Source organism: Oculina patagonica, chromosome 4 (genome assembly GCF_052425735.1).
Source record: "Oculina patagonica isolate OP01 chromosome 4, crgOcupat, whole genome shotgun sequence".
In the NCBI taxonomy this organism is placed as follows: domain Eukaryota; kingdom Metazoa; phylum Cnidaria; class Anthozoa; order Scleractinia; family Oculinidae; genus Oculina; species Oculina patagonica.
In genome coordinates, this window is record NC_135761.1 from 55,981,505 (window position 1) to 56,008,720 (window position 27,216).

The 27,216-nt window shown below is 38.5% G+C and overlaps 2 protein-coding genes across 2 annotated transcripts in view; both read right to left on the reverse strand.

Annotated features, from left to right (window-relative positions):
• Positions 1 to 25: 25 nt before the first annotated feature.
• LOC144650742 (inhibitor of nuclear factor kappa-B kinase subunit alpha-like) lies at positions 26 to 20,478 on the reverse strand. The gene is made up of 28 exons (XM_078510492.1): positions 20,196 to 20,478; positions 18,835 to 18,939; positions 17,215 to 17,424; positions 16,691 to 16,760; positions 15,153 to 15,241; positions 14,735 to 14,824; positions 14,359 to 14,397; positions 13,584 to 13,669; positions 12,928 to 12,986; positions 12,332 to 12,380; positions 12,061 to 12,193; positions 11,869 to 11,933; positions 10,794 to 10,923; positions 10,340 to 10,436; positions 9,607 to 9,638; positions 9,393 to 9,484; positions 7,037 to 7,138; positions 6,862 to 6,911; positions 6,690 to 6,748; positions 5,788 to 5,903; positions 5,346 to 5,386; positions 4,704 to 4,803; positions 4,013 to 4,109; positions 3,664 to 3,711; positions 2,457 to 2,530; positions 1,586 to 1,639; positions 1,363 to 1,414; positions 26 to 618 (listed from the first exon to the last, which is right to left on the reverse strand). The coding sequence occupies exons 2-28, from the start codon at positions 18,934 to 18,936 to the stop codon at positions 562 to 564; spliced, it is 2,193 nt and encodes a 730-aa protein (XP_078366618.1). The 5' UTR covers positions 18,937 to 18,939; positions 20,196 to 20,478; the 3' UTR covers positions 26 to 561.
• A 2,451-nt stretch (positions 20,479 to 22,929) lies between these two features.
• The window catches only part of LOC144650737 (protein FAM13A-like), a 34,160-nt gene continuing 29,873 nt past the window's right edge, over positions 22,930 to 27,216 (reverse strand). The window contains exons 23-28 of the mRNA XM_078510477.1: positions 26,416 to 26,931; positions 25,661 to 25,874; positions 24,893 to 25,044; positions 24,088 to 24,189; positions 23,844 to 23,898; positions 22,930 to 23,130 (exon numbers count right to left, since the gene is read on the reverse strand). Coding sequence (XP_078366603.1) covers positions 23,062 to 23,130; positions 23,844 to 23,898; positions 24,088 to 24,189; positions 24,893 to 25,044; positions 25,661 to 25,874; positions 26,416 to 26,931 — 1,108 coding nt within the window. The 3' untranslated portion in view covers positions 22,930 to 23,061. The remainder of the gene's footprint in view (positions 23,131 to 23,843; positions 23,899 to 24,087; positions 24,190 to 24,892; positions 25,045 to 25,660; positions 25,875 to 26,415; positions 26,932 to 27,216) is intronic.

Below are 27,216 nucleotides of genomic sequence, written 5' to 3' on the forward strand. Positions count from 1 at the left end.
TAGAGAAACAAGTATAAACCGACGATTTAGTTTCTCATAAAGCAATTTTATTGCAGTAAAATACTAAGGACATTATATCTGAAACTAAAAACCATTCAAGATGGATTTAAACACGACACAACAGTTACTACTTCAAACTACTATGTAGCTGAAAAAGTTTCACCTTGACAATAAAAACTGAATATAAATATAAACACTATTCTAGTTTAAAATTATGAAACCGTCATAGACGATGCCCAGTAGCCAATCAAATTGCGACTTTGCAGCTTGATAGCGTTATTTAATAACTGTATCTTATTAACCAAGCTCGAGGGCCATTCTGGAAAATATAGGCCCTAGTCCCTGACAGAACGAATCAAGCGCAGCAAGACCCAACAAAAAAGGCCTGGTAAAGTACTGGACCGGTAACAAAGCACTTCAATTGGTTCATGGCCCATGTAACGGCTGTCATTGTCGTAATAAAACATTTTATTCTTTGGTCATGTATATTAATCTCAATAGGAATGTCTCCACGTTTGACGAACATTAACCGTGTTTTGACAAGACACTTTGTGTTCCAGTTTATACGCTGACTTTGTCAGCTAAGTCGTGTTCTTCTAGGAATTCCCAGTCAAAATTCTGAAAAAAAAAAAGGTTGAATCTAAATTTGAATACAATTGAAAATATTGGTTTCCTGCTCCGGATACATAGTTAAAAGGGTTTAAAATGTTTTCAAACTCGGAGCGCAAATAAAATTTAAAAGCGTGAAATATTTCGTCTGATATCATCCAGACTTCATCAGTCACTGATGAAGTCACTGATGAAGTGACTGATGAAGTCTGGATGATATCAGACGAAATATTTCACGCTTTTAAATTTTATTTGCGCTCCGAGTTTGAAAACATTTTAAACCCTTTTAAATTTGAATAGTTTTTATTCACTGTCAAGCAAATAGACCAACGGAATAAAGAAAATCTTGATAACTAAATAAAGATGGTTAGCTCGGTAGTGAAATGATATATAGTAGATGTAATGTTTACCATGTCACGAGTGTGGGACAAGGAAAAAAAATCTGAGTCCCCGACGGGAATCAAACCCATGACCTCCCTCCCACCTGGTGTTTGGGAAGACATGGGTTCGATTCACGTCAGGGACTCAGATTACTTTTTCTTTGTCCCACGCTCGTGACACAATGAACACTACATCTCTCCTCAAGAAAATCATAGTGTCTTGATGTACCGCCAACTTTTCAAAACTAACAGTAAAAAATGTGAGAAAAACAGCAAAACGGTGAACGCGGTTTCTGTAACATGAAGCGACTAGAGGAATTGCTACACCCGCTGGATTGGATGTAAGTCCATCGCAGAACAGATAAATTAGTACCTCTGTGTCACTGATCTGATCGATCTTCAACTGGTTTAACATTCCGGCAAACCTGCAAGGCATGAAAGTCATTTTTATGTCATGTGTGAGTGTTTTCCACCTATTTCATTTTTTTGCTTTATTTGGCTGATTTGGCTCCAACCGCAATACTTGGTAATGTTACAATTACTGTTAAGATAAGAAAAGTTTTTTGCAAGCCTGGCAAAATTACGTTTTGACTTACCTTTCAAAGTTTCTGGAACTCTCCTCAATCAGAACAACGGATTGTGTACTGACACTAAAGGAAACAAGAACCAATATATTGTAAGTGGTTTTGATGTGAAGTATATGAAATAATTGATATATGAACTGCGGATGTAGATGTAAGTTCAAGCAGTTTTAACTGCGTAAGCCACGATCGGTCTTACAAGCAGTATTACGTAATTAGGTCGGCACATTCGAGGGGACACATACACAGTACACACGAAGGGACTACATTCTTGGTCACAACTAGTTGAAACAAACGCATTTCACACATTTTTCACAAATGTCCTGACCTGCAAGCGGGTTAAAATACCTTATTCCCCTCTCCTACTCAATGTTGTTTCATGAGGTTTGCGGTTTGACAGGCTTTGTTTTGAAAACACTACAACATTAACAACATTGAAATGGGGCGAGGGGGTGGCAAAACTGGACTCCGTTGGCTAAATTAGTGGAAATTTGCTAAGTGTTTCAACGGGTTTGTCCAAGTTTGTAGTCACGCCTTATAAGCGTGTGACTAGTCGCAGGGTTATGTCCCCTGTAGTGTTTACACGAAGGGACTCGTCGCAGGGACCGACTGATTTGGTTTCTGATTGGATGATTTTTTATTTTGGTCACAGGGACTAGTCACACGAGCAGTTCACACGAGGGGATTTCATGGGACGACAAGTCCCACGATTTCAAACCAGTTTGAATTCGTGGGACTAGTCGCAGAGACCAAAATTTAGTCGCTGCGCTGCGACTTGATTTTGTGACCAAAATGGATAGTTCACACAAAGGAAGTTGGTCCCCATGACTAGTCACAGGGACAATTCCCCTTGTGTGTGCCGACCTATACATTGACGGCCACATACCTTGAAGTCGCGAGTGAAGAAAGTGATGCATGTGAACTACTTGACGAACAATGACAATCCTGTTCGTTTCGTTTCTAAAGCAAAGAAAAGGAAATTGTGAATTAATGGCTGACACAACCGTACAGAAAATCACATAATTTCCTCAATTTCATCTTTGCGCCTGACCACTCAGGGATCGAGAAAAGAAACTAGATTTCCCTGCTATGTAAGTAACGTTTTATTCTTACTTGCCAAATCGGCAAGGGCCCATGCAAGTCGTCTGCCGACTGACCAAATCCTAAAAAACGTAAACTGAGGCAAGCATGCAACTGCCCAAAATTTGAGAGCTGCTTCTCGGAAGCGCAAGCTGGAATTCACGTTTCTTTTTAGCACTGCCACTATAAGAGTTATGCAAGGATATGAATTGCTATAATGATGAATGACGGATTAATTGAGTACTCAATAAAACAAAGCACTTGAAGGAATGTGTGGATTATATAGTGCTAATTCCAGTCAAGGTTATTAGCCCCTTCCAAGATATTTTACCGAAGAGTTTTCAGAAATTGTCAGATTTCTGACAGTTCTCGGGCGTTTTCTGAACAAGACACAACCAGGTAGATTGACCATTGAACAATTTTCAAAGAGGTGAAAAGAGATCATTCTCACTAGGCATGAATAAATTGTGCTAGTAAACTCAGGAAAAGTTGCTTCACAATATACCCAAAAGTTGCTCAAATATCAAACAGTTGCCACCAAAATTTAGAAAAGTTGCTTGCTCTCTAGAGTGAATTTTGTGTTTTTTAGAAAATTGAAGCACTTGCAGGTTTACTAAGAGCTGCCCCAGCGTCTATGGCAACCTCAATGTGGTCAATGTCTAAAATATGTCTATTTTCCTCGTCTGAAATTTCATCTGATTGCGATGCCATAAGTGACTCGCACTTCAGTTAATACCAAAATGGTCCAAGATGGCCGGCGGCAGGCTCTATGTTGCAGCGAATAACCGCTGGGTTTTGGATCCGTTTGGATCGGTTTTATATCAATTTGTTGCTGATAGTATGCCAAGGAAGGCAAAAGTTTCCCTAGGTTGCAGGTACTACTAAAAGTTGCTCAAAACGCTAAAAGTTGTTCAAAAGTTGCCGAGCACAATTTATTTATGCCTAATTCTCACACCCATATCCCACATTACTGTCGATGCTCTCAAACCCTTACAAAGCACTAAAATAACTACCTTTGATTGGAGAAGCCTCCACAGGTCAACTTGTCTTTGCTTCTGCAGCTGGAAGAAAAATTATTTAAAAAGTTCAATGGTGCTGTAGAAATTAATGTGTTTCTTCACCCAAACGTTCACTCGGGCTTTTTTTGTTAAAAGCCATTCAAAAGCAGCCTCACCAATCCGGCACCTAGCACGGGAAGTGTTACCTAATCACAGTTGGTGTCATTGGCTGAGAAGACACACCTTATCTCTGATTGGTGAGAACGTGTCGCATGCTTCTTATGAACCAGTATAGAAGCTCGACATAAATTAAGCCAAGATAACCACGTGTATGGTTTTGAGAGCCATTTGATAGTGAACTTACCTCTGAAAGCTCTTCTGCTCTGGAGACAAGTTTAGCTTTGACTTGAAGTAAACGATGCATCACTCTGCGCATCTCTCTTCTGCAGGTCATGACTTCACTAAAAAGAAGATCCATGACAAATTTAATACAAAATCAAAAAAGAAACTCTAAATTACTTTTCAAGCAAAAATAGATAGTACAGCATTACCACACAAATTAGAACATTATAATTTTGCTTCTGGCAAACGTAATATCTGCCTTCAAGCCTAGATGGCTTATCAGGGTGGCGCTTCACTCTTCTTTTTAGCATGAAGCGACAAGGAGTACTGCTACAGAATTTGGTGAGCTTGCAGAAATTGTTCGCCGGTACTTACTTTAATATACTCTTGGATAGAGAGAGGCACTCTGAAAGTAAAGTGTCTTGCTCAAGGGCACCAAAAAAACACAAGCTGGCCAGCTAGGATTGAGCCCAGACCGTTCGATCCGGATACAAAAGAAAAAAACTATTAGGACATTTCATGGCCCACACTAAGAAATCAAATTTCCTACCAACCAAGTTGACCTAAAGAAGCAGGCTTGCACAATTCTTACTCGGTAAACAATTTTGAAACAACCTCAGCTACACTGCCTGTTTTTGGCATGCCCAGAAACAAACTACTTTTCCAATGGTTTAAGTGTATCAGTCCATTATGTTACGCAACCCCATCTGTACCTCAACTGAGTGAAAATATCCTTGTGGAGTTTCTCTCTCTGTGCGAGGATCTGCAAAATAATCGTGGCCATTTGCTGACAATCCGCTGGTCGTCTGTCGCCTTCAAAACATAAATGTAAATGTTACCTGGGTAGGGAAGGGATACTCGTGACCAGGAAGGAGTTGTACTACAAGATGTATTATATCACACACGAGAGACAGCGTTTCATAGGGATATCCAAACACCGAGAAGAGAGTTGAAAATACGACGTGCAGTGGAGTATTTTTGACGAAATTCGAGGTGTTTGGATAGCCGATGAAACACTGCCTCGAGTGTTTGATATATCTTCTCAATCGAAACAAAAACTACGGAGTAAACGGAGAAATAAAATCGTAAACTTCTATGCTAATTAAGACCAGGTATCCAAACCTCATTACTTCACGGTTATGATTGTCTTTGTTTTCAATTTATGAATTATTAATGAGTTTGAGAACTCTACTTCATCTCTATTCTTTCCTGATGTTTACCTTTGGTTTTTACTATTTTGGAGTATTCTGTATATAAACTCAATTCAGTTTGTACTTGGCTCATGTAAGATGCTTTACTTCAAGGAGACAAAAAAAAACAGACTCAGGGAAGGTAAGTTCAGTTATAATCCTTACTTTGCCTCAGCTTCTCGTAAAGTTGAACAGCACACTGGTACCTAGGAGGATAAGATGTTAAAGACATCAAAACAAAGACCAGACTCTTGAGCTAGTTTTAGAAGCAGGGGTGCTTAACATACAAAGCTCATCATAAATAAATGAAATAATAATGATTTTGTGAAATGAGTGTGGTTGTTTTACTTGTATCTGCTATTTCCGAGTTTCAGTTCTGTTCCCCAGTGAAGAAGTCTGTTAGTAAGTAGTAGTTAGTAGTTGCCAGATTGTAAATTTGTGTCATGGATAAGGGTAAACGACAGGTTTGAAGTTTACAAAACCAATTTTAAAAATAAGTTAAAATTCAAAGCCTTTTTCAGAGCCGAGTATCAAAATCGACTTTAGTTGTAATCGTACTGTTTAATGTTTTCTAGTCGATTCCAATTGTCAAATTTAGCTGTTTTACCTCATTTCATCCATTTTACTCTTCGATTGCGTTCCACTTGCATATGGACTCTTCTGCAGTTCAACAACTCTGCCCTGCAGAGCTGTTGTTAAATCTTTTAGTTGAGGTACGTCGTTCTAAAGGAAATCAAAAAAGTACGGTTTAAGTAAACAAATTGATACATTAGTTCACGTAACTTAATGAGATTAGGTGAGACATGTTGGATCAATTTAGGTTTCTGGGAAACTGCTCACCTACCCCTCCCCAAACCTAACATTTTGCCCAAAGCGATAAGTAAGGGTTAATGTTACGTTTGGGGAGGGGTAGGTGAGCAGTTTCCCAGAAACCTAAATTGATCCGACATGTTTTTACTGACATGTTTTTACTAAGAGTAATTATAAGTGGTGAAGTCAAAATGTTTTCCATTAAGAACCTCAAGTTTAAGCAATTGAGTTGAGTTTTAGAAAGTTCATGAGAACGTTTCTTTCTTAGCAGAAGAAGTTGCTTGCTTAGCAGAAGATTTTTTTTTCGGCTAAGGAAATTCGTATTTTGACAAAAAAAGTTCCCTCCTTGGCAGAAAAAGTTCCATTTTTGGAAAAAGAACTTCTTTTCTTAGCAATGGAACTTCGTTTTTTGACAGCAGTTCCTTTCTTGGCAGAATAACTTTTTTGAGAGGAGGAATTTATTTTCTTGCCAGGCGAGGTTCCTCGAAGAAAGGCGAAGAAATGCTCTTCCTGGCGGGAGAACTTTCACTCTTTCTTTCTTTTTTCCTTTCTTAATTGACAAAGAAATGATTTGAAACCCCCGATGATTAAAAGAAAAGAAAAGCGCTTAAAGTTAAATATTCATAGTTAGATATCCCAACTCTAATACTCTATTACTGTACACATATGCAATTTATGATACGTCTTATTTCCCCTTACGTTTTGAAATGACTCCACTTTTTTCTGTGCCCGTTTCCAGCTTCTAAGCAATTTGTCATCTGAAAAAAACAAAAAAGGCTCGATATAGTTTACAACGTCTCGTCATTTACGTATCGAAAAACACTAACTAACTAATTTTACCTTATTGCAGTTAGATATTGGTAAAACTCACTTTTAACGATGTTGATATTATCAGCATAAATTTCCAGATCGGTCTGCAAACTGAAAAATAATATAACGAACAACGATTGAGTGATTAGTAAAGCGTTGGAATCACGACTTTGATAAAATTCATTAATAAAGGCACCTTTTTTCAATACAGAATGTAACTGCAGGTTTTGGGTTACCTGGAGTTGAAAAAGTCTATTTTTGCCTCCAGTTTGTTAAATTCAGTCATTACGTCAGCCTTGAGCTGCCCGAGTGTAGAATTCAAAACAAGCAATGAAATCCTGTAATTTGGAGAGAAAAAACGTACTAAGGTTAGCACAAATATGACAACGAAACAGGCAAAACAACCCAACAAGAAGGCTTATTTATTAAAGGTGTGTCGGTATATATACAAAGACAAAATTGTAAAGGATTTCGTTCGCACTATAATTTTGTTAACGAACTGAATGTAACAATTAAGCGGGAACCCTTTCGACTATACTAAGTGTCTACTTTGAAGAGGTATTTACTTAAAGGATGGATAAAAATAGGGCCCCAATGGGTCCATGTGTTTTGCTGCTAGAGCAAAGTCTTAGGGAACATGTTGATGAAAGACAAGTGAGTCGAGATTGAAATCCAACGTCTTTTATTGTCTGTCACTTGTGTGCAGGTTAATAATTGCACTATATTGTAGTCACTTTGTGTTAATTCAATCCTGATAATTTTACTGATCAAAATTCAGAAATTATAAATAATCGCACGCGCACCGGCGTACAACAACAGAAAGACGGCGTTGAACGTAACGCAAAGTTCATTTTGAAAGCGAAAGTTTACAAATAATTATTATCATTCGTCAGTCATCCCTTCACGCATGAACACTCGTCGAATTTCAGTGTCTTCACAACAAGATCGGAAGATCGATAAGGACCAATTTTTGATTCTGCGAAAGTTCGTTTTCTTAAAGTTTTAGAAATTTGTGAAGTTGGAGGATTCACTGAGGACTGCGTAGCCGAAGATGCAGTGGCTCGCTGGACATCAAATTCTATTTTTCACGGCGTTTAATTAATCTTCACAAAATAAACATGTGGCGCCAGCGCGTCTGGCAGTCAAAAATTCATTTTTCAAAAAACTTTCCCTTTCCAGCTATTTTAGCGGGGCTTATACTATAGTACCTACCTGTCAGTCGTAGAAAAGCTGAAATTTAAGGATAAACTGTTTATTAAATGAAGACCGTATTATTTTTTAATAACTAGTAAACAAACTGGTCGCCACGCATTTAAACACGAACTGACGAATGTTGCATCTGATGCAGTGAATCTGGTGAATGAGAATTTCCTTTAATATTTCTTTGTTTTCGACGGTGTGCACCACTGAATAAGTTTCTTTCCCATTGTGATGTTACTAGTATTAATTCGTTTCTAGCTGTCTTTTATATAGCTCGAATACAGCTACAATTAGCGGTGCAGCCTACCAGCTGTCTTTGCGTGACAAGTTACACGTTCATACATTTTATTTTAAAATATGAAGTTCAGAGTTAATACAGTACTAGTATGCTGTAGACAGTGTAGACAAGGTGAGGGTAAGTTTATTTTCAAAGCGAAAGTTTACAAACTGTGCACTAACCGGTCCTTTGGAGAAAATATTTATGACCTTCGGCGAGGTTCCAAGAAGTCTTCGCTCTTTTCGTAAATGATGAAAACTGCAGAATAATTTCTCATAAAACTGGAGTGGTCGCGCCACAGTTTGTTTTCTTTCCCAATGCGATATACTTTTAAATCGGTTTTCTGTTTTCCAACGTGTCCAACGTGGTTTGCGTTCGAATACTTTGGCCCGTAACTTCGAATGCGATCAGCGCTACGGTTCATTGGTTTCGATTTTGTTTGTTCATGGATTTGATTGACATCGGTAGTTCAGATTTCTCCTCTGTTACGGCACTTACACCTTACACCTTACGGTCCTTACGGTCCTTACGGCACAAACTTCAGCTCTCAATGTGTTTTGCTTGCAGCCATTGCGGCTGCAGCAAAACACAAAAATCAGTGTTAGCGTGTGGCCAGGACGGTGACTGCGTATTGAAAAAAGTAAAAATTTCATTTATTGAAACACGAAAAAGCTCTCAAGAGCTTCTTATAAAGTGAATTTGCATCGAGATCGAATTGGAATTTGGCGCGTTGGCTTTTTGTGGAAGAAAAAACCTTGGAGTAATGTCGAGAACCAACCACAAACACAACCTTCATATGACGCCACATCTAGGATTTAAGCCCGGACCGGCACTCTCAACACTTCCCTGCACACATCACATTTTAACCGTGCATATGTCAATCTGCGAACGCATTCTTTTAATATTCGCTGTTTTGCTCTATGTTAGACAAAACAAACGTTTCACTATCACCATCTCCTACAAATGCAGCTACCTCCCATTACGTTAAATCAGCTTTTAGTAATGCGTCTCTTGTAGGTTGTTGTGGTGAGCTTATGATGAATATGGTGGCTGCATTTGAAGGCTTTTATCATTTATACGTCTTTAGACAATAATGAAAAAATGTTTCAACTCACTGAGCTGCTCTAAAACCTTCAATCAGCAGCTGATTTAGCTTTATTTGCTCACGGCAAAAGTTCACTCCCTGAGCTAAAGCCCTTTTCAATTCCTGAAAGCCAAAAGTTCAAAACACAATGTCACATTACACAGCACAGCTACGACCTTGATATCCAAAGTCACTAATCACACAATGTTGTATTTCTGAACATAGACGAAAGATGTGTTAATTACCTCGTAAGACATCAAGGTTTTCTGTTCGGTGACTGAAACAAAAAGTAATCAGACAAGATAAGTATGTTATAGCTAAACATCTGAGAGACCACCTCCCTGCGTATACAGAAATGCACACCATCGCTATCAAGTTCGACAACAATGTTTCTTGAAACTCAAAAGTTATGTTTGTTTCTGTTCAAATATACATCACGTTCATTGCATAACAGTTGTAAATTGAACTCTGTTTTAATTTCAGGAACCTAAATAGACCTGAGTAGAGAGCTACTGTCGTCAACATGGACGTAGGTTGGTAAAAGAGAAGTCGTTGATTTGTGTTTCGTAGAAAAAACTGACAATGACTTACGAGGCTTCTAACGTTCGACGTCTTGCGTTGGAATTTTCCCCCGTGCCCCATTTATTGTTGGAAATGCGAAAAGAATCAATCAACAACAATTTCTAAAACAACATCAAAGTAGGGGAAAGGGGCGTATGTTTTCCAACACTTGTGTCCATGGTTGTTCTGTACCACCATAAGTTGTGCATTAAAGGCTTGTTTTTTACTGGACATACACACAAGCATAAGCTCAGGTGCAAAATTCTTCGTTCTTGTACTGTTTATGTAAATTTCCTAGTAAGGACAGCACAAGAAGAATGAGTTTATCCTTTCGATGCTTGTGCTTAGGCTTACGTCCAGTGAAAACCAGTCTTTAGTATACTAAGGCTGTTTTCAGTAGGCAACTACTTCTCTTACCCATTCCTTGAACAGTAGGTGGCATTGTGTAGAATGGCCGCGTGGACGTTGGTTCATTATTAGTAGGCAACAGGAACAGAGCACAGTCTTCTCCCGTCTTCACATGTACATGCAACAAAAACAGTTGTTAGCTTAATATAGTGTTCTAGAATGTTGTATACAATTCTACGAATGTTAATCTGGCGGCACATAACACGTGCATTGTTCGTTGACGGCCTTTCTGTTTAATATTGTATTGATGTTAAAAGGAGACGTGAAATGATGTTTACTATTGGCTACAATCTAGCTAATTGTCGTCACCTTAAATCAAATTATGTTGTAAAAGATTCCTGTAAGTTAGCAACAACAACAGCAACGCATCAACAATAACAAAAAGAATATCCAACAAAAACAACATTAACAGTGACAACAATAATCAAAATGCAGATGAAGATTTTCCTTTTTTTTTCCTGACCTTATTATCCTTGATGCAGTCCACAACAAGAGTTTTTGGTTTAACAGCTTGCCCTGAAGCCGTCAACAATTCCTGTTCCCTAACATCTACTCCAGTCGCGTCACATATTTTTACTTGCAGATCCTCTATGCTGTAATACAAAATATTAAAAACTCAAAAGCTTGCTTAGAATGGTAAAGTCTGCGTTGGGCCAAGTGGCTCACCAGCCTGGAGCTTATTTTGGACTAGGAGTATTTCTACTCCCTCCTCCTGAATGGGATGCTAGTCCTTTGCAATGTTACCCCAAACAACATCAAATTCGCCAGTACCCATTAATAAATGGGTGGAAAGAGGCACTGTAAGGGTAAAGCGTCTTGCCTAAGAACGCAACACAATGACTCAGGCCAGCATGCTTACTATTTTGCCACTTCATCTCCCACAAAAGCTTAGAGTGTTTAGAGTACTGGCTTAGTCATATTGTTTCCACCGAAAGCTGATATATTTCTATGTGTGATAGTTGATGAGGGCTAAGCCCGAATCAACTATCACACGATAGAAATCTCGAGCTCATAATCTAATTGTTAATTATTATTCAACAGATGCGCGCGCTGCCCACATATGGTCAAAATGTTAACGATATCTGTCATCCGTACATAAAAGATATCCTGCGATATTCGTAGGTTGCAAAGATTCGTCTGAAATCTTGTAAAGCGCAGCACAATTACAGTTTTTCCATGTGCGAAATGTGTTTCGTTGACAATTTTTTGAATAATAAAACAATTATCCTGCTCAATCTTGCGGAATATCGTCTGATTTTAGCCAACTCAGACTATGGCCTCGTTGGCTAAGTATCAGGCGATATTCCGCGCGATTTCGCAGGATAATTGTTAAATATACAGACGGATGCGCCATTTGATACCTTTAAAACTTCCTTTCATTCAAGATGCGATCATTTCCATCATTTTTATGTCAACTCAACGCAAAACGAAATTTACATGTTTATAACTGATTTATGTTTTATGTCGAAAACAATGATTATGTCGATCACAGTAAAACCTGTTACTGTAACTAGAAGCATTTGAATGATACAACTCACGTTTCAGTTGGTAATACTTCAAATGGAAGCACCACTGCTGAACTGATTGCGAACACCCGTACTATCTGTAAAATAAACAGTTATAGTCTTGTATAATATATGTAAGAGATACGTAGTATAAAATACCTTCGAGTAAACATTAAGGCTTACAAAGCAACTGAGCAGCAGTTGTAAATCAGTTAAAGGAATTACCACAGTGTTGATGATCTTTTCAAGCACGTCAAAACATTCCTTCTTGCCACTTCGAAGAACTGAACCTCCACGTGCCTTTGGGTCCCACAACAATAACAGTCTAAGAAGGGCTACAAACTTATCCTGAAGTTGCCTATCATGAAAGAAAAAATATAGCACCGTTATATTTGACAACTTCCATATTGTTAATATTTTACACTGTCAATACCATCATTGCTGTATACAAGTGTAATTGTCATCTCTTAGATGATTACTACCAAACGCCACATACCTGCAGAGGGAATTGGGAGTTGGCAGGACTGAAGAGAACCGTATGTCCTCTGAAAAGAAGCCAAACAAAACACATTAACCACACATTACCCAGACACACAGATCATTGCATCGATAAAACTCACAAGGCCCTGTCAAGTGTCACTCATAGGATCCCACTCACAACGATAACACGGAATTTATGACTTAGGTAATGCCATTTGGGCTCTGTACTTCACCGTTAACCTTCCAGAGGATTATGTACAACCATCAAAGGAGATTGACGACAGCTATCTCACAACAAGGAAGGACTCGTCATGTCTCAAACCATAAAATAACTGACTAACTGACAAATCGACCAATCAACCAACTACTTCTTGGTCCTTGTAAATAAGAGGAATTTCTTTTTGTGGGCTTTATATAATTTCACCTCACATAATGTTCTCATTTTCCCATTTTCACATGTTAAGGATAGCTGTGTTGATTAATCAATCAAGAGCAGATCGAGAGCAATAATTATTGTGCTTTGTATGGGCTAATGAGGCTCACGTATACCCAACACCCTGATTCACCTCTTGTACTAAGATTAACTTATACATACTAAACACATTGAGTTACCTTTCAAATCAAAGTAGGCACAAATGTCATCTGGTCCTTTGTCACGAACTTTGTTGTACCTAATGATGATCAGCAATGAAACTCAGTTATTTTGAAAAGTGAAGAATGTGACTTGAGGCTAGTCTAATGCCGCATTTCTAAGGCTAACATCATTTGAATTTTGAGCAGGACTTTAAGTGCCATGCCAAACAAGTTTACCAAAGCTGAAAGGTATCTGAAGATGTCCCTTGGCTGGGATGAACATTATGTCATTTTATGAAGTGGATGATTAAACATTTTACACTGGTTAAGGTACACTAGCCCCCTGTGTTAAGCAGTTACACTCAGGACCAATCAGTAGCTGGTTACAGAAAGGGGCTAGCTAAGGTCATAAGGACTAAAACTAGAACCTGACAATTATGAAACAGGTTAAAAACAACAACAGAAAGAAAACATTTGACAGGTGTAGACACAATTAGAACTGATTGAATAAGCCGTGGTTTTATTTATGGCAACTGCAACCAAATTTAGCTCAACTTGAAATTTCAGAGCTCATTATCTAGCTCTGTTTATAGAGGTAAACAAAGAATGGTCTCCTTAACATCAGTAACAACGTAACTGAGGCTAAGTCAAGGGATAAGCCATAAGTTCCACTGACAGCATAAAACTACTCATACCATTGGACAGGAGAAAGTTCTGTTAGGAAAGGCCGCATTCCAGTAATGCATTCAAACAACACGGTGCCGAAGCTCCAGTAATCTACCTGCAATAGTAAAGATACAATTTATTGCTATTTAGCTGAAGAGACAAGGTAAGAATACAAGAAAGAAAGAAATAAAGAAAAAAAAAGGAAAAAAGAAATAAAGAATCAATATGAACTGATGAAGGAAAGTGACTGAAAAGATAAGCAAACAAAGGAAAATTAATGAATTCAATGTAACATTGAAGAAACAAACAATGAAAGAAGGAAGGTAGGTACAGCTGTACGTCTGGCGGGTTGGTAGGTAGGAAGGAAGGGCAAATGGAGGAAGGGAAAGAAAGGGAACTGGAGCAAGGTAAACACAAGGAAAACAAAATAGAGCTTAACTTAGTTCTGACTGAAAATGTGACTTATTAAAATGCCTTAAAACCTCTATTAATCCTCCTCTCTAATAAGCCCCTCTCTTTTTAATAACCCTCCTACCCTCCACACATGGTACATCATAACATTTTATGAACACGAAAAAAGGCAACATTACTATTTTTTTTATAAAAAGTTATTTTTCTGAAACATCAAAAAGCCCAGTTTATTTCTTTATTTCTACCCTTACTGATAATATATGATTTAAGGTGATATAATTATGATTTGAAATGAGTCCCCATCTCTTTAATACTTAACCCCCTGTTTAAAGGTTGTGAAAAGGATTAAGCTTCCCCCTGATTATATTCTGATCCATTATTTATTTGTCTTACTGTTTTTGTGTATTTCACTTTGTCAAGCAGTTCAGGGGCCTGTTGACAAAAGAAACAGAAAGTGGCAATTAAAATGATGTAAATCACACACTAATCATATCATGCACTAAATTCTGCAATAATTAGGTAACATTGCTTGAAGGCAATATTTTAAAATAAAGGTCCGTAAAAGGTAGTTGTCATTCAAATAAAATGGAAACAAGTCTTAACACCTGTTAAAACTGTGAAATTGTAACTACAGTTATTTCCCATCCTAATCTAGTTCTGATACTAAACATCCTTTTATTTCTTTGATGGAAATGGTTTAAAATGTGCATTCCAGTTCCAAAAATCCAAAAATCAATTAAGATCGGTCAAACAATTATCAGTTACACACCAGATATTTAAAAGTTCCCACAAAAGTAGTCGCCAGACTTCCTTGATCCAGTTCTTTTGCATAGCCAAGATCAATCAGTTTGTAAACTACCTGGAGGAACAAAATATAGCTTAAAATGTTACAAGAACAATAACTAATGACCACAGTATATAGAATTTTTTACAACCCAGAGACTGTGTCAAATGTAATGTATTAATCTTTTTTATTAGGAGGCTTTCATTCACTTTCAATGTGGGTGTTTCTTCAACCACAACATTTGACGTAAAATATAGTTTGGAAGCCAAAATATTTCTTCAGCAATGTATGATAGAATAAAACATGCAACTGACATGGCCCCTCCAGCATCTTGGGGAAAATATAACTCACTATTTCCTTTAAAGCCAGATATTAAATGGTTAGTGTCCAGTTTTTTGCTTACCTTATTATCTGCATGGCTTATCACAATGTTTTCAGGTTTGAGATCTCTGTGAATGATGCGGTGACCATGAAGAAACTCCACTGCAGCAGCTATCAAAACAGTAACCAATCAATCAACCAATCAAAGAAGAAGGTTCAAGAAGCTTTAAAAACCAGGTGGGTTATCAACAGCATTTGGCAAGCAGCCATGCAACTCGCACAAATAAATGTGGCTTGCATAATTTACAGTGCAGCAGGGTTAACACAAAGCACAAAACAATATGAGATTTGTCTCACAATGTCCTTTGAAAATATATGGCTAGTAAGCAATATACTTCAGTTTTGGTTACATTATATATATAACATGCATGCTGATTGGATGGCTAAGTACTAACGAACAGTGTCCACTGGCTACCAAATTCATAATTTCCTAGTCCTGTTTTAAAGTTCTGACAAATTTGTTGGTGTTTTACACTCAAAACCCTGCTCAGTGCAGCACTCATCCTTATAAGGCCAAAAGAGCTTAAAGAGTTATTCAAACGCTTCTGATTACTCTGCTCTTCATCATTATCTTATAAAGCTTCTAACTGTTTTTTATGAAGTGAATTTACCCAAAGAAGGGACTCACACTTAAACAGAAAAAAAAAAAAAAACAGAACAAATCAAGCTACTGGGAGTTCACATCGACGATAATCTTGAGTTCACTGAGCATATCCGTGTGCTATGCATTAAGGCCAGCCAGAAAGTCGGAGTACTTTCTCGTCTTCGCAATTTAATACCTTGCAAGGCTAAGCTATTACTGTATAAGATGTTCATTTTACCTCACCTAACATACTGCCATCTAACATGGCAGTTTTGTAAGTCATCGGACAAAAGGAAACTTGAGAGAATTCAGGAACGCGCATTAAGAGTTATATTCAGATCCCACGCCGAAACCTATAACGAACTCTTGGGACGGGCAGATTTGGCCACACTATATAATAGGCGTTTACAAGATACAGCAACGCTTATGTATAAGATCAAGAACGGGCTTGCGCCAGACAACGTCTCTGCCCTTTTTGTCCGCAAAGACACTACACACTCGCTCAGAAACTGTGATTTTGTCTTACCGCGTTTTGATACTAAACGCTACGGGAAACATTGTATCAGATATCTTGGACCACTTCTATGGTCAAAATTAAGCAAAGAACAGAAAAACTCGCCGACTGTGGCTGCATTCAAAACTAAAATTAGAACTAAATCTATCGGACTACGTGGACAACAATAGTAACTGTTGCAAACTCTGTTGCGCTTAAGACATTGTAAATATTAGTTTTTAGTTTTTAGTTAAGTATTTTAAATATTTTTAGCTTAGTACTATTAATAGTATTTTAGGTATTTTAATTGTGTCCCCAATTAGTCCATAAGGGCTAAACACACAGACACGTTAATAAAGTTTTTTATCTTTTTATCTTTTTTATATTGTTGATAATAAATTAAATATTCTTTTTGGTTGCTCCTCACAGAAGATGCAAGATATTTATTGATTTAATATATACATTATTATATTAAATTTCTCACCAACATCAGAGGTAATCTTTAAAACCGTCTTTTCTTTCAACCCACAGCAACTTTCTGGTGCATTCAGTACCTAAGCATGTGAAGTAGTTGATTATTTATATAGGTACCGTGTCTATTCGATTATAAGCACCCAGCCTCAAATAGGCACCCCCTAGCCCCCTCCAAAGAAAAACTGACACAGAGAGTTTGCTGATTGACCTTAGTTATGAAAAGTGATTAAGTACAACTGTGAGGTCACCCCGAAGACCAAGTTTTCAAAATCCAAGAAAAACCTGCAGGCCAAGTTACATAGACACTAAGACAGTTTTAGAATGTGCAGTTCAAGAAAATATCCATACCCACCCCACAAAAGGTCATTGAAAGTCTGAGGGGGTGGGGGGTCTCAAAAGCCAAAATTTTTAAAGCAAAGTATGGGGCTTAACTGGAATTTCCAGTGGGGGGGGGGGGGTGATTCAAACCAAAAAAAAACCTTCCATGGGAGGGGTATGGATATTTTCTGGAACAACACAATAAATTAAGGTCACCTTTCTCAGGTCTCCTCCAGAACAGAACTCCATGGCCAACAGAGGAAGTTCATCATCGCTAACATCCAGCGGTGGAGGAACCTCTTTAGCCGACACAAGGTTTGGGTGATCCAGCCTCTTCATTATGTCAACTTCCTGATGCCAAAGCTTCTTGTTATGAGGATTTAGTTCCATGCGACATCTCTTGAGGGCAATTTGTTCCTTAGTAATCTAATATAAGGTGGAGGCAAGAAAACAACTATGGTTCAAGTTCCTTTTGCTTCCTAGTAAACAATACTAAAAAGGAAATGCTTTGATTTAGTTCCTACCTATTAAAAGCTTTATCATCAAACTATAGGCACAAACCTGAAAATTAAGCTTTCAGGCTAAAATTCAGGGGAGGCGGGGAATGGGTAATGGGCAAAAAGTCACAACTGCCGACCTTGGGCCATACCATCAATTAATGCAGTCTTCAGATTGAATAAAGACCCTCTAATAAATCCCTCTGATTTACTCTCTTGGCAAGACTTGATTTATTGATTAATATTTAAAATTTCAGCCACCTATGATTGTTATCAACTTTTGAGAGGTCAAAATCAAAATCAAATAGCAGATCGAGTGCTATTGCCATCCAGTGGTACCACTACTGGGAGTAAGTATCCAGATAAGTCAGCTGAAATTTGTGCCAGTAAAATGGACACAAACAAAAATGTGAAAATCTGAGCACACAGCTAGCTCTTGCTAGTTTTCAAAACTGACATCATTACGGCAGCTGCCCAGTAATGTTGCAATTTTTTCTTCTTTTGAGGTGGTGGGGGGGGGGGAGAATCAGGCCCCCCTCACTCCCTCTCCCCCTGCTATGACCTGGTGCTCAAGGAAGTTTCAAAAATGACACAAATGTTTCTCTAGGCATTAGCACATAGTTTTAGCAAATTGGCAATATAGGATCAATTAACACTTAAAGCTGATTTCCAGTCCGTACTGCGCAGACTCGGGGTTTGTTTTCGTTTTTGTTTTGAATTCGTTGAAACGTTACACTTCGGTGACAGCATACATGAAGTTTTTTAGTCCGCCATTACAGTTCGTTTCGTGCAAGAATTTCCGATGAGCTGAAACGTCGGTTTGAAATAGTGTCAAGGTTCTTCTACTCGTTATTATTTGTTCTGCAAGGATATCTGGCGTTAATATAATGAAGAAAAAGGTAAGTTTGTCGCGGAATTTTTAGTTTTGCTTGTAAACATTCCTTCGTGTGAGGCTCACATAAACATTGCAGCCGAGATTGCGCGGTACGGACTGGAATTCATCTTTAACAATGGTCGTGAGGGGAACAGTTAATTTTTTTTATTTCCTGAGAATCTCAATGTTTCTGGAGGCAGAGCCAAGGAAAACATTGAGGTTTGAGGGAAACAAGATTAACTGGTTTCCTAACATACTGTCATTAAGTGATTTGTTATACAGCACAATTTACAAAGACTTTAGAAGAACGGCGGTTGCTGGTCAACAGTCGCGGGTAACAGTGCACTCTTATCCTGTGAGGTCATAGATTTTGCAATGTTGCCTGAAGATGTCATGTGACCTCAGAAGTAGCCTAATGAGAGGATGTGCTGTTAAGGAGAAACCTGCAACTATATAACAACTTACCTTGTTCTCATAAAGCAGAACAGTTCCAAAGGCACCAGACCCAAGGCATCTTTCCTCCACCCACCCCTCCCTTGATCTTTTCCTTTCTCTTGCACATTCCATCACCTAGTAAAAGAAACAATTTGCATTCTTGTAGTGACATACTTTTAATATCTTTCACTTTCATTTTTGCCTCAAATAAATTACTTCAATCACTTTTAACACAACAGACACCAATATATCTGTAAATAAGATCCCATTATCTGATATCCTGCAAACATCCTTAAATATGTCAGATGTCACTGACAGTACACTGCAATCCCCATTTCTTAAGCCCTCAATTTTACAAACCTGCTGATAACTTGAGCCAAAAGTCCTTTAATTTACCTTCCATAAGTCGAATTTTGCAGTTTACCCCAATCACTCGAACTAATTCATTTGCTTTTAGTCAGAGGTTTGAGAATATGGGATTCAACTGTAATTGCTGAATGAAAAGCTCTTGGATTCCACTAGATTTCAGTCCATCCAAGTTCTTCACTATTCTCTATTGTAGCTTCCTTTGAGGAAAAATCATCCCATACCTTACAAAAAATTGACCACTCTCTCCAGACATTCATGATTCAAATAGCGCAAAAAATCTTCTAGTTGGAAGTTCAAAACTTATAGAAAGGATAATAGAATCAGCTGATGTAGTGACTTTCAACTCGAATGTAAACTCAGTTAGCTAGTTCAGATCACGTTCTGCCAATGTGGTGTTTTTATCCACGGTGGCCAACGGTGCCCTGATCGCAACACTGAACACTGTAACTCCGATTTCCCATCTAATGCCTGCGTATTTATAAAGACCTGAACGTAATGTCCATGCAGTTCTAGCTACAGTTTCCTAAATCATGACATAATAATATTTTTGTGTACGTTTTATTCTACCGGTGACTACTCGACACTGGGATTTTTGACAGGATATCACATATTTTGTGATCAAACTTCGTAAAATTTCCCCTACATAATTTGTTGTTGTTTTCTTACCGGCTAAAACTCCCTCAATTACAAGGTTGTTATCTGCTGTCAGAATTAACCATGCAATTATTGAATTTGAACCGGCGATGATTAGCTAAGTACTTTTACAGTTTACCCGGGAAAATATGCAGCGAACAAACACAAGTTCCAGCTGAGCTAAAGAAGAGTCTCTTGTAAGTTGATTAGTAAAGTTTTACAAGGAGATCGAAGCAATTTAGCACAGAAAGATTGTTTTGCCAATATGCAGACGTCCTGTTTTTGTCTGGACGAACTCCTTGAATCATAATACATTTCATACAATTAACTTCATTTTTAAACAACTACAAGTCCTCTTCTATTTATCAGCAAACAGTTTGTTAACTTACCTTGGCCTTGTGAACTGCTAGAGAGCAGCTCAACTATATTTTCAGGTTCCCCGCCAAAAACGATCGAAGCGGTGCGATGCAGCTCACATGTTTGCTATCAACTGCGGATTTCAAGAGGTTGCTAAAATTAAAATCTTACTGCTTCGCTCGATGGCATTTAGCCAAGCGTAAAAGACTACTACGATCGTACAGAGTTCAGTGCTTAGAGCATGGACGAATGCTACAACAGGATAAATTTGGCAAAATGACTACATCTTGCAGAGTCGGGAATTTCCCTGAAATACGGAAGTACTAGGAGAGTGGAGTGTTGTGGGTAAAATAGTGAACTGTCAGGGGAGGGGAGCGTAGCTTAAACAGACAACTTTTGCCACAATTTATTGAAACATATGTGAAAGTGAATGAAATTATATATTTTTATACGTGTCAGCAACTCGTTCGCACCTTCAATGATGGGACTAGCAAAATGAAGCCGTCTGTTAGTTTTCTGGACGTGAAATCAATTTTAAACAGGGGTGGGGAGGGGGAACTAAAAGTTGACGTGCGCGAACGGCAAAAACACCGAAAATCAATCTCTGCAATTTGGTTGCAATACAAGAACGTAAAAAATGTACAGACAAAAAAAGTTTCGAAAAAATCATGTTTTGACTCATAGCTAAGTATGCTCTTACTGACAAAATTCTGCAACTTTATCCGCGGAACTTAAAAACTTTTATGTAACAAATGCTTAGGAAAATGAAACTAGCGTGGAATCTTCACATCCTGTTTGTCATTTTCCATTATAATCCCGGTGATCAAATATTAAAATTTTGAGATTCAGGAAGACTATGATGACCTCAGTCAATCTGCGAAACCATTCATGTGAGAATATCTTATTAAACTGTCTTTACTTTGCGTCGCGTTGATCACTTAACTTGACCTTAAACAAAAATTCTGAAATCTTAATATAATATTCCGTTGAAAAAGTGCCCTAATTTAAAACTCATTAATTCCCGGGACTGATCAAGATCTATGTTCTCCTCAAACATTAATAAAATTTCAAGCAGACAGCTAATGAGAATTAATAAAATAGTCAAGTACGGGATATTGTCTTGATGTATTGACAACTTCTCTGAACTTACAGCAAATGTAATGTATGACCGCAGTAGGAAGAATTTTTATTTCCATCTTGGCAGTGGCAGGGTTAAAGATTTATTCAACCCAATTAAGTGCGAACCTGTTGTCTTATTGACACTTGGCAAAAAAATGGTCCCAACCCGGACGAGAAAGCCGGTATTCTAGGAAATGACCATTTTCGTCACAAAGCAAGACACAAAGGCACCAAAATTGGACAAATAAATTAAGTTTCCTATCAGTTCACGTTTAAGTGATCTCCAACGCGTTCAAGCTTTGTGCTTGTTCTTGTTCGAATGACTTGGAGTCAAACAGAAATTTTAATACGCCTTTTTCACGAAATGAGAGGGGCGGGTTGTCATTTAAGCCCTGACCAAACAATCGCTAGCAAACTCAAATTTCCAACTTACGTTGTCGACTTACGATCGTTTGACTTGCATTCACTTTGAACAGGTAAAATTTTCATGAAAGTAGTCGCAAGTTTTTCACCATTTAGTCAATCAACGCAAGTTAACCCAAGTCCTGTATATTGCTGACATCGTATCCTGATTGGCAGCCGCCAGGGAGCCAGCCTACAGCATTGCAATGGGCTTTTTCTTTTTTTGGAAACTTGTTGCGCACTTTAATACAGTAAACTTCAAGTCCGTTTGGCAAGCCAACACAAGGCAAGTCCATGTTTTAAAACTTGCGTCTTCTTGCAACTGCTTTTGGGCAAAGATTTAAAGTACACCTTATTAGCGTACGCCTTATTTTCAAGAGTCATTGTAACTTTGTAAAACCCTTTCTAATCTTCATGCAAGTAAGAATCCGCAAGTCTCGTTTTTGTTTCTGGACCTGATGTATTATGAAAATAGAAATCCGCCCTCACAGCCCAAACAATTTCGGCTTGCTTGGCTGCGAGGGCTAGCACTCATCCCTTGTCGATGGGTTCCGTGTCACAGAACAAACAAAAGACAAACTTGTGTGAAGGCAAAATAAAGGTGAACGTTTCCACCAACTTCCGTATTTTGCTGACTTGCCAAAATGTTTGCTGATCAACGAAAAAGAACGCAGGGGAGTAATAAAGCGTAAACGTCATCCAATCAGAGCGCGCGCTAAATTATTGCTATTTCTCTAATGGACACACGTGCCGAAAGAAAATGAAAGGAGTTTTTAAAAGAAGCCGCTTTTAATAATATTGACACTTTGTATAAACAAGACATTTCCCTTGGTTAGAAGCTGTTAGCCTGAAATTCAAACGTCTCTCTCTGGTCTCTCCGAAATTCAGGATAAGAAGCTTTATAATTCGGGGTCGTTTTGAGCAGTTTTATTAACAAAACAAGAAAATCCCGTTAAAAAAGTGCCACTATTCGAGATATTAAGCATGACGTTATACGGCAAACGGAAAACGCGAGCTTGCCTATTGTTTTGCTACCTTTTTATCGAATTCTAAAATTAATTGCCCATAAGAACAGGGAAAAAAATCCCACATTCACGACAAACACAAAACTACTCATTTCCGCATACGAACGCCAAACGGCAGAAGTTGAATTTTTGCCGTTCGTGGGAAAAATAAACGTCATGCTTAACCTCTCTATTATTGTTTATAGTACACCAGAGGGGAAAGTTTCAGAAATCATTCTCGTTAAACAAAATAATAACTTTTAATTTTTCTTAAAACTCTATACAAAATTCAACATACAATAATGTCTTATTTCTCAACAAATAAAGGAAATACAGTAATATATACAAGCATAAATCTTGAAAGAAGTTCGGTTTACATCGTGTTAATGACTTGACGTTTTGTCAATAAAGCCTCTATAAGCTTCAACTGGTGCTTTATGTGCTGTAAAGGAAAAATAGTACACATCATTGGTTACAGAAGTCTCCTAGATACACTTATTGGAGCTGTCACGCAACGCAGCGTCTACGTGACAACCACAATCTTACATTAAATATACCGTATTTACTCGAATAAGCGCCGCGGCTCTTTTTTTTTTTTTCCCTCTCTGGCGCTTTTTGGGGGCCGCCTTTTTTTTTTTTCTCTTTTTTTTTTTTTTTTTTTTTTTTTTTTTTTTTTTTTTTTTTTTTGGCCTTGCCCTCTTTTTTTTTTTTATAATATAAGGGGGGTTTTTTTTTTTTTTTTTTTTTTTTTTTTTTTTTTTTTTTTTTTTTTTTTTTTTTCCCGCGGGGCTTTTCCGGGGTTTTTTTTTTTTTTTTTGCGCTGGGGCGGTTATGTTCTTTTCCATCGTCACGCAAACTTCTCAAACGCTTGCCAAGGAAAATTGTACGGCGACTCTTAGGAGATTCGCGGAAGGTTATTCTATACGTTTTGATCGCGAGGAAGGAAAAGTGAAAGCTTTAGTTCCAACCCTTTACCTCAGCTCTTGCCTTAATCAACGCAGTCCGGTGGTATAAAGGATAGACAATTAATTGTCAGACTACACTGTTTACAAATGGTCGCAGTGAAAAAATAGCACTGGACAAATTCGATTCTTGCTGCCCGTAGCCAAATAAAAACACATATTTTTAAGGTGATCACACTAGAAATGTTTATACCTTATACTCATGATAATCGTTTTCCATTTCTCCTCTGTCTTCTCTCTGAACTCGCCTAAGGAAGAAAAAAAATTACCATTAGAATTTTAAAGATTTCAATCAAACTTTTCGTTTTATCTTCTTGCGTGACTTGTGTAAGAAACATTTGTATGTCACCCATTGAAGGTTCAAATGCTCTTTTCACGAATAGTACTGGAGTTTAACAGGTATACCACTACTAGAGGTTCACAGGTACACCACTTACCGTCCCGTTTGCTCAAAGAAGTCATCCTCAAAAATCTTGAGTTTCTTTCTCATTTTCTTTTTCTCTTTTTTCTTCAATTCTAGCTGTTCACTTAACTCATCCCTTAACAGAGAAACACATTTTAGATGAGTAGATAGTTGAGTAACCAGTTGCAAACATTATGCAGGACAGACATTGTGCAGGAAAACCAACCTCGTTCCTAGGGTCTCTATCTACCTGCCTCGTCTCTCGCTCTTGGGGGGGGGAGAGAGACCCTGGGAACGAGGTTGCAGGATCAACCGATTTGTATTGGGTTTCTGCGCCGTTCAATAGTCCAGAACTTATTGATGATTCCTGATGATGGGAGGTTAATTAACAATTATTCACCGAAGAAGAGGTGAATAATTGTTTTGGAATATATTACACAAGCTAAATAAAATAACGGCCAAAAACATTACTTTTGGTAGTCAAAGCGAATCGCGCGGCCATTTTGTTTCTCTTCAGCAGCTCAGAGGTGAATAGTACTTTGCTAAACACCTCCGAGTTTAGCCAAGTTTATTCAGCTTGTGCGGTATTAATGTTAGCTATTTACAAATTGTGTGGCCATGGGGGATAAGACTTCCATGTAAAGACTTCCATACCAGTGGTCGGAATTATTTAATCAACCCGGGAGTAAATTTTTTTTTCACCCCGGCCCCCCTCCCTTCCGGGTCTTTTTTTTTCTTCACGCAAAGCTTCGTTTTTCATTTGAAAAGAAGCGTTGCGTGACGATCCTAACAAGCGCTGCGAATGGAGACCAGTATCGCGGACAACAATTTTCACTAACCGGGTCATTTCGTGGAATTTGGCGTCCTCTCTTAGTTGAGCGGAGTCACTCAGGTTTAGGGTGTCCTGTATTGTGTCACCAAACGCTTCATCATCAGCGTCTAAAGTATCTGTGTAGGTCATATTGCCTGCACTACGTCTTCTTGGCGAGTCCTGAAAAACGAACATAGTTTAAAGTAATTTTACAGTAGAACCCCGGTAACTCGAACTAACCACCATCTAACTCGAATCTAATTCTACATTTCAGTCATTTTTACTCGGTTAACTCGAACTCGGATAACTCGAACTAAATCGTGCTTCCCTTGATCAAAATTTGGGTCACAATTGCCCCGATAACTCGAATTTCGGTTCTTGCCTCGCCCGGATGCCCACTGATTGGTGCAACAAACAGATCACGTATTTGACGGCCATTTTCTACACTTATCATAAGAATTTATGATAGTATTAAAGTTTCTAACGAGATCAGTTTAATTTGCACTGTACTGTACACTAAAGTGCTGAAAAATCAGTAAACTAAACTCGAACTGTTTTTCGTTTCCCTTTAGAGTTCGAGTTACCGGGGTTCTACGGTATGTTCGAGGACTGGGCAATAATGACCGAAGGGCTCAACAAGCTTATTCGCAGATAATGGTTAGCAGTTGTTTCTCTGGTCACGCAGCCACTCCTCATTTACGCAATTCTCTTAGCTGCAACAAAGCACGATAGTGTGACCAGCAAACAAATTTGCCGAAATGAAGACAAACATCAAAGTAAAAACAATCTAACTTACCCTGCCTCCAGTGATGGGCAGTGACTGTGTTAGGGTCCTGGCAGGGGAGCCACCGCTGCCACTGGGTGAGTTTAAGGGATGGTCTTCATGAATAGGAGCCAGATCTGACACCAGTCTATCGATTGAACTAGTCCTGGGGCGAGTCCCTCCTGGGATCTTGATGGGTGATTCTGTTGCTACAGGTGCAGCGAGTTTACGCTTGATTGTGCGGTACCTAGAAAAGAACGAACCAGAGTGTTACTTCACCCAATATAATCAAAGGTGAAATTTGACACTTTCTGCAAGGAACAACCTACCCAACACCACAACGGAGAATCATTTATTGTACATGTATTAGAAAACGAAAAGCCCGACTAGGGATAGACCATTAGTTTTCGGAGGGGAGGAGGGGGAAGTAGTCAATTATCATACTAAATTCCTGTACATCAAAAATAGAAGACAACAACGAGAACAAAAAGAACTAAATGAAATGCAAAGCTAGCCACGTGCCATAAATCAAGCCCTCTCCCCCTCCCCCCCCCCCAAAAAAAAAAATATTCCACAACCTACAAAAAAATCTTGCTTAGAAAAACTGCTCTTCCCCCTCTCCCCCTCCGAAAAAATTGATAGTCCCATTCCTTTTTTGTCAACTTTTGCTGCATAACAATTTCCACAAGGACGTATGCATGTCAATTTAGACCAAAGCAGTGCAATCACTCTCCCTTCACGCAATGTCAGGTATTGTAACGCAATGTAAAGTAAGTATTGCTACTGACCTGTCATATAAAGGCCTCATAAGGTCCTTGTCGTTTTTAGTGTTCGGCCGACCAAACAAGCTCTCATGCTGCAGCAGAGCCTTCTGCACCGCTAGCTTCTCGTCCTGAAGCTGTTCCCGCCCCATCTGTTCCACCTCCTCTGGCCTGTCAGCCTCCTCCCTCTTCTCCTGAAGCTTGTTCAGTAAGCTCTCCAGGGAATGCTCGATACTTGTGGGTGTGGTGGTCAGGAGTGGTTCACTACTACTGCTTTTCAAGTCTTGTCCACTCATGGGTGGTACAGTTTCGTTCAAACGCTCTGCTTCGTTTTTAGCGCGTTCTTTAAGTTCCTTTAGCTGCTTTCTTGCTCGGCCAAGCTCCGACACGTATTTTTTAATAGGTGCTTTATCGCTCTGCGACGGCCGGCGCCCGTGTTCGCCCTCGAATGCGTCTTCAAAATCTCGGATTCTCTTTTTGAGCTGGCTGATTGTTTTAGTGAGTTGCTTGACGGTTTGTTCACCTTTCGGAGACGATTCCACCCTGTAATGAAATTGAGACACAATTATATCTTGTAATTTTGATATGTCAATGCATCCTTACAACGTAAACGATTCCAGAGCTTTCTTAGATAGATGTTTTAAAACCTTTGTGAAGACATCAGCGACACAATAATTTCCAACGCCATTTTGCTATGACATATTTATTATTGTTATATAGCTCCAATTCTTCTTTCCCAATAGCGTGCGCTCTTATTGGCTACTTCGAGGTCACATGACTTCTAACATTAAAACTTTTTCCCGCCAAAAGTCTTTGAGCGGGCAAAAT